Source organism: Barbus barbus, assembly GCF_936440315.1.
Source record: "Barbus barbus genome assembly, chromosome: 26".
Lineage (NCBI taxonomy): Eukaryota > Metazoa > Chordata > Actinopteri > Cypriniformes > Cyprinidae > Barbus > Barbus barbus.
This window is the reverse complement of record NC_136754.1, coordinates 27380366-27393571: the sequence shown is the minus strand read 5'-3', so window position 1 is coordinate 27393571 and position 13206 is coordinate 27380366. Positions and strand designations below refer to the sequence as shown.

At 36.5% G+C, this 13206-nt stretch overlaps 2 protein-coding genes across 7 annotated transcripts in view; both read left to right on the top strand.

Annotated features, from left to right (window-relative positions):
* Positions 1-6858, top strand: part of LOC306845611 (5'-AMP-activated protein kinase subunit gamma-1-like) — a 36483-nt gene extending 29625 nt beyond the window's left edge. For 2 of the 6 annotated variants that reach the window (XR_013781996.1, XR_013781997.1), the window contains 10 exons: positions 66-124; positions 405-450; positions 691-745; positions 969-1095; positions 1252-1417; positions 1567-1604; positions 2723-2869; positions 3579-3672; positions 5047-5727; positions 6141-6858. Coding sequence is in view for 2 of the 6 variants with exons in the window: in XM_079378512.1 (XP_079234638.1) it covers positions 66-124; positions 405-450; positions 691-745; positions 969-1095; positions 1252-1417; positions 1567-1604; positions 2723-2869; positions 3579-3672; positions 5047-5078 (764 nt within the window). In the remaining 4 variants the exon portion in view is untranslated. Of the gene's footprint in view, positions 1-65; positions 125-404; positions 451-690; positions 746-968; positions 1096-1251; positions 1418-1566; positions 1605-2722; positions 2870-3578; positions 3872-5046 lie in introns of all 6 variants that reach the window. The other 4 variants (XR_013781998.1, XR_013781999.1, XM_079378512.1 and 1 more) reach the window with 2 other exon arrangements.
* The window catches only part of LOC306846144 (tyrosine-protein kinase JAK1-like), an 830156-nt gene that overhangs the window by 322250 nt on the left and 494700 nt on the right, over positions 1-13206 (top strand). The window lies entirely within an intron of this gene.

The window sequence follows — 13206 nt, the reverse complement described above, 5'->3', positions numbered from 1 at the left end:
ATAGTTTCTCTGTGAGCCCAGATACGAGTCAGCATGCTTTTCCTCTAATGATGTTTTCTCAATAGGAATGTTAACCATCACAGACTTCATCATCATACTGCACAGATACTACAAATCGCCGCTGGTAAGGTTTCAGACATCACAGAAACTCAAATACTACCTGTTTTGCTGGTCAGTGCTATTTTGCTCAGCTGCTTCGTGGGGGTTTGACCTGAAATTAGGCCTACCTTCAAATGGCTTCAAAAGTGCAAATTCTTAATTTAAAAAAAAAAAAAATGTTTTACCATGGCATTTCTCCTCAGCTTGTTGAAGACATTGCATGTAATTAAATGAATGTTCACCTAAGAAGAGGGATATTTGTCCATTGTAAAATTTTCAGTCATATTTTGTGTTATATGCCTCAGGTGCAAATATATGAGCTGGAGGAGCATAAAATCGAGACTTGGAGAGGTAAATATTTTCAGCTTTTTCACTTCACCACTGCTAACACTCATTTGCCTTTATTTATTTTTTAAATTACTCCCTAAACTCATTTCTGTACACCCAAAATGTGTATATTCATGCACACCCATGTCCTTTATGGAGAAAATAACAAAGTAAAAGTTTGGAAAGACATGAGTGTGAGTAAATAATTATAGAACTTTTAGTTTAAAAGGCTTTGACTTTTTTGATTTCTGCTTATACCAACAGAACTGTACTTGCAGGAAACTTTTAAACCCTTAGTCAACATATGTCCAGATGCAAGGTGAGACATTCGGTCATGTTTTTGTAGATTGTGTTTATCCTCTTCATTTACGTGATGCTTTAGCCACTCTTTGGTTTATGGGAACATTGTTTCAAGATAAATTTGAGACAAATTCAGCTTTTATTTCAGATGATTCAACCACGATCACTTGTGTGGCATCAGAGCTTGCAGAGAATTTTTTTAAATGTTTGGTTTCTTGTAACTCTTTGCTGTTTTTTCCCAGTATATTTGATGCTGTTTACTCACTCATCAAAAATAAGATCCATCGTTTGCCAGTGATCGATCCAGTCACAGGAAACGCTCTTTATATCCTCACACACAAGAGGATCCTCAAGTTTCTGCAGCTCTTTGTGAGTATATTACTTCCTTTTAGCTTACTGATCGTTTTATGCGTACAGTTATCATGCGTCTATAAATGGCAGTTGTTGTGAACAGATCAAACTAGTAAAAGGTTACAGAAGAGGAGTAATTGTCCTGAGCCATGCTGATGGTGTGTGGTCTTGTAGGTGTGTGAGATGCCTAAACCAGCCTTCATGAGGCAGTCTCTGGAGGAGCTGGGCATTGGCACATACAGCAACATCGCCTTCATTCACCCAGATACACCCATTATTAAAGCACTGGGCATGTTTGTGGAGAGGAGGGTGTCTGCCCTGCCGGTGGTGGATGTTACAGGTAACAACAACACATATTGCTAACTTTCCTATCAGTTCATGTACTTGAATTATTCTTCTCTCAAGCCCTTTTTAGAAACAAAAAATCCTTGTACATGTCTTTCTAAGTCAAATGTCTCATATTTGCTTTCCATATTTTTCCTCCCAAAGGAAAGGTTGTGGACATTTACTCCAAATTTGATGTCATTGTAAGTTATACTACATTTGTTGCGAGTCTACAGTGAATATTTTTTCTAGTTCTCTATTCTAAAATATTTCATTAGTTTTTGCACTTTGAGTGCTTGTCTTATGACTGAGCGTTTTCTAGGAGAAATTTGTACACATACACTACCCTTCAACACTTTAGCGTCAGTAAGATTGTTTTTTTTAAAGAAACTCTTCTGCTCACCAAGACTGCTTTTTTTATTATCAAAAATGCGGTAATATTGTGAAATATTATTACAATCTAAAATAACTGTTTTCTATTTTAAAATGCGATTTATTCTTGTGATGCAAAGCTTCATTACTCCAGTCTTCAGTGTCACACAATCCTTCAGAAATCTTTCTAATATGCTCATTTGCTGCTCAAAAAACACTATTATTATCAATGTTGAAAACAGTTGTGCTGCTTGATATTTTTTGTGGAAACCACCCGTTGGTATTAATTCCTAAACATTTAGGGGACTTTACAGATTGATTTCCTTTGAAAATGAAATATAACCACAGTGTCAGATGAGGGGAGATTATGGCGACTCCTATGTTCATTAGTGCATCCCAAAACACAACACTTGCAAAGCCTCTTTGGGGCTGACATTGTATATGTCTCCAGTAATGGCGGACCGCTGCTTCTCACTCAGGGCTGTGTTTATGCTAATTGAGCAGAGGGTGTCACAAATGGGTGGGACTTTTTCCCCTCGGTGACGTGAACAGAGGGAGAATCTGAAACAGCTGGTTTGGAGAGACTGTTTATGATTTATTGATTTTATTCAAAAATGAGCTGGTGGATTTTCAACATTATAGGCTGATTGTTTTCACACACTGCGGCCACACAACTGTGTTCAAACACCTTATAAAAGTGATTTTTGCATAATAGGTCCCCTTTAATAAGGCCTGTTAATACAGATTAGAACATTAAATGTGAAAGTCACCATGTTCAAAGCAACAGTTGTTCATACCAAATATTTATTCATTTATTATTGATATATTTACTATTGATTAATTGTAAATGAGCAGTATTATTGGGATTTAAACGGAGTTATTGAGATGCTTAGTTGTGTAGTGTCTGTGAGGGTTGCTCTGTGTTCATTAGTGTTGTGGGTGTCTGTAGAACCTGGCTGCTGAGAAGACCTACAATAATCTGGACATCACCGTGACTCAGGCGCTGCTGCATCGCTCACAGTACTTCGAGGGCGTTATGAAGTGTTATCGACACGAGACCGTGGAGACTATAGTGGACAGGATCGTCAAAGCTGAGGTGAGATTTACTCACAGCAGTTAAAAAAAACACTGTTTACATGGCGCAGATGTCAGCCACAGAAATTACATCGATAACACAGCCACTAGAAAAGAAGTCCCACCTGAAACAGACAATTTAGACTTAATTGTTCATTATAAAGAATTGGTCACACTTTGTTTTAAGGTCCAATTCGCACTATTATCTAACTAATAAGTACAACTTTTGCCTCAATAAGCTCCTAATTTGCTACTTCATAAGGTTGTTAAGTTTAGGTTTAGGTCGGATTAAGGAATCTAAAATATGGTCATGCAGAGTAACCCATTAAGGGCTCTAGACTGCAACCATTTTTTGAGAATTAATTTGTTCCAAAGATGAACGAAGGTCTTACAGGTTTGGAACGATATGAGGGTGAGTAATTCATGACAGAATTTTTATTTTTTCAGTTAACTATTCCTTTAAGTACTTTACCAAGTACTAAACCTTTCAGTATGCTTGCCTCTTTGGCTTCCGTTATACTCGCATTATATTAATGCTTTTTTCTGTCCTTTTTTTATGATTCAAATGTATTCTCTGTGGTAATCGTCCACAGCATGCCACAGGTTCACTACAGTGCAAATAAATTATTAAAAAACTGAGGAGGTCAGAGTTCAATATGAAAGGGTTTTTATTTTGTTTGTTTTTCCATCGAATATCAAACGGCCCCTGATTGTGTGTGTGTGTCCTGCAGGTGCACAGGCTGGTAGTGGTGGATGATAACTCCAGCATCGAGGGCATCATCTCTCTCTCGGACATCTTGCAGGCGCTGGTTCTCACCCCCGCAGGTATAGATGCACAGAATTCCTAAATCAACCCTCCATTTCACCTTCCTTCTCTCCTCTCCACTCTTCCCCGGACCCAATCTCATCCCCCTGGACATCTATCACTCGAGTGTCCCTCTCTGACCCCCTGAGCACAGGTACGCTGAGACAGGCTGGACTCTGATCGGCTTGTTATGGTTGTGCTTAATGAAGCTGGATGTAGGTGTGTATTCCAGCAATACACATCATGATGGCATCATTGCAAGCGTTTGTTTGGTACTGATTTTTTCTAACACAGACAACTCATACATTACTGCAAGTTGACCTGACAAACTGTCAATGGCAAAAAAAATCGATATGAGACAGAAATAGCTGTCTGTTTGAATAGTGATTGAAATACAGCATGTGCTCTCGTAGCCCTGCATGAAGCCTGCTGTTGAGCTGCTACGAGCAACACTCCTGTGAAGGCAAAAATAAGAAATTTCGCTTGATGTTTTTGTAACAGGCATTCCACGGTTGAGGATAACCTGGAAATATTTGGGGCAAAAACCTAGAAAGGGAATTTTTTTTTTTTAAATATGGAAGGTTATGGAACTCCTATGTCATGGAAATAAAAATCTTAAAATATTTAAAAGCCACAGAAAATCATAGAAATGACAAAGTCATTGAAAAGTCATGGAAATTAAATTAATACTATCATAACGTCACCAAAAATTAATGGACATTGATAAAATTGTGGAAGAAAAAAAAACCACAGGAAAGCTTTGAAAATCTATACTAACGTAAAAAGTCACAGAAAAATTATGCAAATGAATAAAATTTTAAAAAGTCAGGAATGTCGTGGTAATAAATACCATCATAAAAGTCACCAAACATTTATGGAAATGATTAAAATTGTCTCAGGAAAATCAATACTGAAGTAAAAACTTGTAGAAGACTTATGGAAATTAATACAATTGGAAAAAGTCACAGTCAAGGGAATTAATAAAATCTTTAAAGTTGCATGAAAATTTATGGAAATCTTGACTAAAAACCATGGAAATAGAGAAGTCATTGATCAGTCAGGAAATGTATTGAATATTTTTTTCTGGTTTCCTTTAGCTCTAAAATATTTAATTGGTTAGAATTTAAATGTAATTTATGAAATTTTTAATTCATATTTTCCAGTAATTGTAAAAATATTAAACAGTTGATCAAGAAATTTGTGCTGTAACCAATTCATACCGCAGCTTTGAGCTTATTTGTGCACAGTTTAGCAGATTGAACAGATTTATGGTTCAGAATGGTCTCTTTTTAAAACTTTCTTCCTGTGATCTTGCCGAAGTGTGTGTGGTATTAAAAGAGCACTGACTGAAAGATTTGTTTCATAAACTGAATTTCATATAATTTGCCCCACAGGAGGACGCAGAAAGGACAGTGTGACTGAATGACAAAACATTTTGGAGGTGAAAGAGAAATGCAAGAAATTCAAACCAAAAAGGTCCAGCCGGCATTCCTGAAGAGGACAGCTGGAAACTTTTTAGATCCTCGTTTAAGGGCAGGAAATTGTGCCGGGCTGAATGAAACCGTTTGAATCTGCAGCTGAAGGAACAGACATGCGATCATAACGCACACATTGTTGGACTTGTTTATGGTGGGCCGGTCGTGAGAATCTGCCGCTATACTGTACGCTGCTTTAGATGCTGGGCATGTTTGCCTGGTGCTGCTGCTGCGGCTGGTTTTAGAGGTGCTCACTGACAGCACTAAATCAGGCACGGGGGGGGGGAAGTCTCCTTTTGTCTTCTAGCTGGGTCTGCGTTATATCATCAGGCACTGTAGTCCACTCTTGGCTGAGTGTCTGAAGTGGAAATTTGCCTTAAATGAAGACCTCGGTGAGAGCTGATTGTAAAGGTTAGCAGACACCCATAGATGTGCATGTAGTGGTTCTTGATTCTTCAGCAATATGTTGGCTGGTGGTTCAAAGAACCTGCTAGACTCTGTAGACATCTGGCCATTTTTTCCTCTCCCTCTCTCTTGAAAATAGTTTCAGGTTGCATTTCATCCCAAAATGAAAAGTAAAAAATATAAACAGAAAATGAAGCATAAAGCAAAATAATGTGACATTATTTTCTTGACAGATAAGCATACTTCCCTGCAGCTTTTATTATTGTAATACTAAAATTGTTTATATATTATGTAAATAATAAAATGTGTATATATTATAGTATTTATTCCATCACCTGTAATTTATGCAGAATTTAAAGAAAAAGAATGGTTACTTTTTTAAATGAGTAACTAATAAGAATATAATTGCTACATTAATAGTTTAATATTACATAGTTGTCATGGAGATAATGTAAGTTTTTTTCAGAAGGGGTTCTCATTAGTTGGTCATTATTTATAAAACAAAAACAGTACCGTTCTTTTTTTATATAGAACAAATACTATAATATATACATTTTAAAGAAAGACACAGAATGAGATGTTTTGTTTTACAATAATTAAAATTGCAGGGAAATATGCTTAATTATCATGAAAATAATGTAACAAAAAAAAAACAACATTTTATTAGGACCATAAGTTTCTTTTTTTTTTGATTGTTTTGTTTCTTTCAATTTTGGTGTGATGTATATATGATATGACCCAGACACTTTCTTGACAAGTTTAATGAGATTCATCCGAATATTATAGATTTTGCCTGTCGACACTGGCCTATTAGTCCAAAATGTCTACTGAATATAAATTGTGTTTTCATCCTACTAGTTGTCCCTATTAGTGGAAAAATGAATGTACTACCACGCTGCATACGCACTGACTGTCATGGACTGTATTTTTGCTGGAACAAAGAATGTGTTATGAAAAGTGACTATATACAGAGCCTTATTTTTGTATCATGACTGTCTGTTGTGTTTGGCTGGTGTGGAAAGCCGTGTGCACTACCTGTCTTATGCACTAAAAGAGCATGAATGACAAAGCTTGCAGTTGCAAAAATGGCCACGCATCTTTGTACCCCAGTGATATGCTGAGCTACTGTAAATACAACAACAAGCCATGTAATGGGTTCAGAACTGATCAGTCATGTATTGTTTGATTGCATTTTTTCGTTATTGTAACTGCTGTCAGTGAACGTTTAGACTGTTAAGTCCAGAGAGAAAGAAATGTACATTTTTGTACACAGAAATGACACTATATTTTTTATGTGGTTGAGCTAAAATATATTGATAATGCATTAATATTTGTCTGAGGTTTTTGTTGTGTACACCTTTCTGTCCCTAATGATTGAAAGCTACCATATGGTTTAATTTGGAGGTTTGTTTCTGAAGACAGGAGAGCATCACTTTAAGTTAGGGTAGATAAAAATAACTAGAAGATATCTAAATGTATTTATAGTTTTGTTTTATTGTATGTGTATTTCAGCATTCCAGACATACTGGCCTGGGGATTCTTCAGAGACTCATTCCGTCGGTAGGTGGCGACAAGTGTGCGTCTGTCAGTGAATCATTCAGATTTGTATTTATGGTGTTTATCAAACATCATTAAACATAAGAATACAGAGCATGAGGTTCTGGATTCTGATTTTTTTTACGGTCACAAATAGTCAAGCTGAATGATTCATCAAGTGAGTCTTGTTATTAAGAGATTAATAATTACCTTCATATTTAACGGCATTTCATTATTTGTAGAATACATTTAATAGACTACATTTTCATTTAGGCTGCATTTTTTTGCAGTTGGTTTTTAAAAGGTGTAATTATGCCTGTTTGAGCTGAATTTCATTTCATTTATACTGTTTTGATCAGCAGGGGCAAATGGTTCAGTTTAATTTGAGTTTTGGAAAGCTTTGTATTTCTGCTTTTCTATTAGCGCCCCCTACTGCCAGAAAGCGAATTTGTAGTTTCATTCAACCTGTCTTTTTAATTTTTTAAGGATTGATCTGAACAGATAAACCCATTCTGATGGTTCCAGGTAATTGCTTAAGAGCGACCAAGAGCCCACCCTCAAGTCTTTATGATAATTTGCTTCCTAATTATGGCTTGGATTCCTAATTCTGGCTATGGCCTAATTATGGCTCTCCTGTTTGACTTTCCAAAGTAGGAAAAAAAATACTATGGAAATCAATGGTGCCCCAGAACTGCTCTGTTTCCCACATTCTTCAGAATATCTTCCTTTGTGTTCAGCAGAACAAAGACATTCATACAGGTGTGGAACTACTTGAGGGTGAGTAAATGATGACAGAATTTTCCTTTTGGGGTGAACTATCTCTTTAACGTATGCCGAAGATCATTTTTCCTCACCTGGCAGAAACAATCAACCATCAGTGAAGGCTGCATGGGAATCCATGATCCAGAGCATCTGATCCAAAATTGTGTTTTAGAATTTTTATTTATTTATTTTTGATGCTAGCAGGAGGCATTGGGTTGAAAGCTGATGAAAAATCGATAATTAGAAGCATGGCACTGGCAATGGATCTGTAGTCCTTCAACATGCTTACTTGGCAACAGAAATGATGGTCGAGTTTTAGATAAATAATCCTCTTTAATCTAGTGTAGGGCTTAGCCTACAATTGAAGATTTATCACAAAAAAAACTAAACTCATCAATCCTACATTAAACTACACTATATTAATTTCATTCATCTGCAGGCCTAGAATAAAAACAATACTAATGTCCCATATGTTGCAATAGAGATGTGGTGTTACCCCTAATTAAATAGGAAATGTCAGTAATAGCACTGACATTACAATTAGTGATAGCAGTTGTTTTATGTGAATTAGTTAATTGTGATTTTTTTTTCAGTTCATCACAGTTTTGCAACAAATCAGTTCTGCTGCTTTTATTACTGTATTTGAGATGGAAAAATGTCTGTGAGCTACCTTATAGAGCAGTGACATGTTTGAGAAGGATAATTAAATGGTGTTTTAAAGTGTTTTCTATAGGAATTGTGTACATTGTTGTTGTTTTTTCCAGGGTAAGAGCATGTGCCATGGCAATTATAAAATGATGGATAGAATCTGCTGAGCTCATCTGGGAGGAATAAATCACTGACTCCATCCTCCAGCATCTCCTCTTAGGCTTAAGCAGGCACCGATATGCATACATATGCATTAGAAAAATGCACTTATGAAAATGCAGGAAAATAACTGCCAGGGATTCAGATAATTTTACACTGGCTGATGCTGTTTATTTCATTGTTAGGAATCTTGTAGTAATAATGTTTCCATTTTACACAGTTTTGGACAGTACTTTGGGTTTTATTTGGGATGTCCACTAGGGGACACTGTCCTCAGCTGTTTGACATCCTCCTGCAGCACTGCTTAATCACATGCTATGTAAAAATCATTGTTAGAGAATGATGAATATTTCATTTTGTAGTTGGTTAGATTAATGTACTTTCATGTAATGTACTTTCTCTCAGCTGTACGTTGGACATTGAGTAGTGAACCAGTACCAAACACAGTGTCAAAGTTAGCTTATAAAAAGAAACTAAATGTATGTATATTAATGCATATTTCTGTTTGTTCACTAGGCCTATATGACCACAAACTGCAGGCCCAACAGAATTATTAATATGACACAGACTGTCTCTTGAATCTCAGTGGTTCTGTGCTCTCAGCAGCCTGTAATTCACTTTGCAAAACACAGTACCGTCAGCACAAACCATGTTTATCCCGGCTGCAAGTGAACCTGTATTTAATGTCATCTGGGTTGTGTTTTTATTTTATTTTTACCTTGAATTGTCTAGGATTTCGTTGTTTCATATCATGCAACGTGTCCATGTTGGAATCTACCTAATTTGGCTAGTGCCAAAATACTGTTTAAATGCATGAGTATTTAATGTCAACACCAAACAAAGCAATTCTCCTTCCTTTTAAAATATTTATTTTACTGTTCTAACTCTGCATCATTTTTAAAGCAAATCCAGTTCCTCAATTCTGATTGGTCAATACATTTATATTTATGCATTTATATTTGGGAGTTTTATCCACAGAAACTTGTATTGTATTGTAATCGTTAGCATTCTTCTTCTTCTTTTTTTCTTCCATTTCTTCCGTCGGAAAGTCAATGGCAGCCCATAGAACCGATTGCGGGAAAGTTGTAAAATTTGGCACACTGATAGATTATACTGTCAATAGTAACCACACCAAATTTGGAGTCTCTAACTCAAACTCTCTAGCACTACCACTAGTCCAAAATTTCAATTTTGTTATGCTAATTACTTTTGAACCGTAAGCCACAAAATGAAAATTCTTTGTTTCGTTTTTTCGCTATTTTCAATTGTTCGTAAAACCTACTTTTTCGAACTCGTCCTAGACGGTTCGTCCGATTCTCACCAAAATTGGCTCAGATCATCAACAGACCATGCTGTTATGGAATGGTACACAAGTTATGGAATTCAAGTCGATTCGTCCAAGCGTTCTCGAATACCACACTAACGAATTTACACGCAAAAATGGATCTAAGGCTATATCTCCGCAACGGTTTGGCGTATCGAGACCAAACTTGGTGTGTGTTATAACAAGCATGACCTGAGGATACCTGCCACCTAGTGGTCAGGAGATACGAAAAGTGGCTATTTTTGCTTATAACTTCTCAGTGGTTTGACCAAAAATCAAGAAACTGGTCTTTTTAGATTCATCATGCCAAGTCGAACCATATCCAATTTTCCCATATTAGCCATTTTGGACGTCGGCCATGTTGAATTTTGTAGTAAAATGCTATATTTTACGAACGCATTGACGTATCGTTACGAAACTAGGTATGGGTCATCAGCACAATGCCCTGAAGAAGCCGAAGAAGTTTCTAAGCAGCGCCACCTAGTGGTAAAATCAAATTTTCACATGCTTATAACTTTGAGTGGGCTTGACTTATTTCCACGAGAGTTACCTTTTTAGACTCCTGAATCCTTGCCGAGTCCAGCGATACCAAACTTGCCAGATTTTGGCTTATGGTTTGTGCTACGTTGCATTTTAGCGCTTAAAAAAACATTTGCCAATATCTTAGCAACCGTTACACCGATCGATACGAAACCACCGTAAGAAATTCGAAAACATAGCGTCCAGGCTATACGCTACTGCCCAATTGCCAAAATTTTGATAATAAGTGGCACAAAAATGCAAACAAAGTCAACAGTCAGTCATTTTTCATCTACTTGCACACAAATATGTCTATAACTCCAAAACAAAATGAGATATTTTCACCAAATTTGACACACACATGTATGGGCACACTCTAAGGACACATACATTTTTTTGGTGGGATTGGTCCTCTTGGTGGCGCTATAATAGAACACAACATGAAATTGCCATTGACTATAATAGAGTATTATGCTATAAAATCCTATATTTTACAAATGCATTGGTATACCATTACGAAACTTTATATGTATCATGGAGACCATGACCTGAAAGTACTCTGAAAGATTTGAGACAGTGCCACCTTGTGGTCAAAACTTCTAATTAAATTTCAAATAAATGCTAATATATTTCTGTGAATTTTGCCTATTGTTATGAGACTAGTATTAATAGATTCCTTGGGTCATGCTGAGAACAGGGATACCAATGTTGCCACACTCAGCCAAACTTCCAGTCCGCCATATTTATTTTCTTTGAAAACCTGCTTTTTCGAACTCCTCCTAGACCGTTGGTCCGATTTTCACAAAAATCGAATCATATCCTCAGACCGTGCTGACAAAAATGTATGGATTTTGTGTTGATAGACAAAACCGTTTTAGCATACCACAGCAATGAATTTGAGGCACGATGCCAAAATGACACTTGCGGCCGTATCTCTGCAATACTTTGGCATATTGACACCAAACTTTGTGTGTGCCATTGTCAACTCACACAGAACACACCACATCGATTTGATAACGGTGCCACCTGTTGGTCAAAAGTGAAAAGTCATTAAATCATATTACTAGTAGTTTTAGATGATTTTTCAGCCATTTGGACTGCAATAATCTTAAAATGCCTTCAATTACTCATTTCTGCAGTTGGTCTGATGCTCCATACTATGCTTAGCTCCTCATTTTGCCGCTGATGTGCTTGGCCCCGTAATTGTTGCTTGCAGCTATATTTTATTATTATTATTAGATTCTCTGGGAATCAAACCCATGACCTTGACATTGCAAGCACTTTGGGCTGCAGGAACAATACCCGGGTGTAGGGTTAAATTACATGATAATAAGAGTTACTGCATGGCCTGTTCACTATATTACTGTTACCTGATTTTCTAGCCTTTTGCATAATAAAATAACATTTTAATGAAAGTTTATGGCCTTTAAGTGGATATTTAATCAAAAATACATAAATAAATTAATAAAAATTTAAATAAAATATTTTGAAGAATGTTTCAGTTGTTTTTGACCATACATTGAATTGAAAGTCAGTGGGGTCCAAAACAATATTTGGCCTTGGATAACATATTATTAGATAATACTTATATTAATACTCAAAACAAAAACAAAACAAAAAGCTAAATTTAACTGAAAAGCTAAAATATGTAAGACCTTAAGACTTGTTTTCAGAGAATATATCTTTACCTTTATTAAATATTGACAAATATTGAATTAAAAGATGAAAGTATAATTAGGAAAATGTTTTGCAGTGGAGTGTTTATATATAGTGAATATATCCATAGCAATATTGGACCCCATTCACTTTCATTGAATGGACAAAAGGGGGGAAAAACAGACATATTTTTAAAATGAATATTTTTTTATATTAATTTTTATATTGAAATGAATATATATTATCTATACAGTGAATATAGTCTCTGCTAAAGGGAGTAATGCACAGGTTAGTTCGATATTATTTGCATTTAATATTGATATTCCCTGCTGTCTGTGACCTTTTCAGACCTGCAACAAGCAGGTCAAATATTCTCATAGCAAAATATTACATTGAAGTTAATCCAAATATTGATCGTTCTAACAAAAAACTAGCACACAGCTATTGGCATGTCGCTCGCATCAGCATCTGGCTGTGATTTTCAATTATTTTTCCAGTCAAAGCATGTCGTGTCTTCCATATGCATGAAGACAGAGAGAAAGGGAGAGCCAGCGCTCAGGGGACAGAGGCCGGTTCAAGTCTCTCTCTGTCTGTCTGTCGCGCTCTCAGTCACCATTCGTTTTACCGCATCATGCTTTTCACAGATTCAGTGGTGTCTTTCTGAAGAAAAAGAAAGAGCGTGTGAGGAGAGAGATTGAGTGAGAAGTGAAAGCTGGCCTGCGGGAGTCATTTTTACACGCATGGCATTTAGTGGGACGAGGGATTGGAGATGTGACGTGCTCTGGGACATCTTTGAAGTCGAGGGGACACGGTGAACAAATAACACCCCCAGCATTCGTGGCCGGTGTACCGTCTGTATCTCCCATTAAACGAGTGTGACTGCGACACGCTGCCTTCTGATGTGTTTTTGAATTACCTCAGAAATCTCACAGTAAATCAGTCATTTCACGGAGGCAAAGGCGACTTAAATTCGTTTTATTGAATCTTAATTTGTTTGGCAGGAACAGAGGGATTGTAGACTCTAGTAGCTTATTCAAGCAGTGCCACACGATCAAACACAACAGCACGGC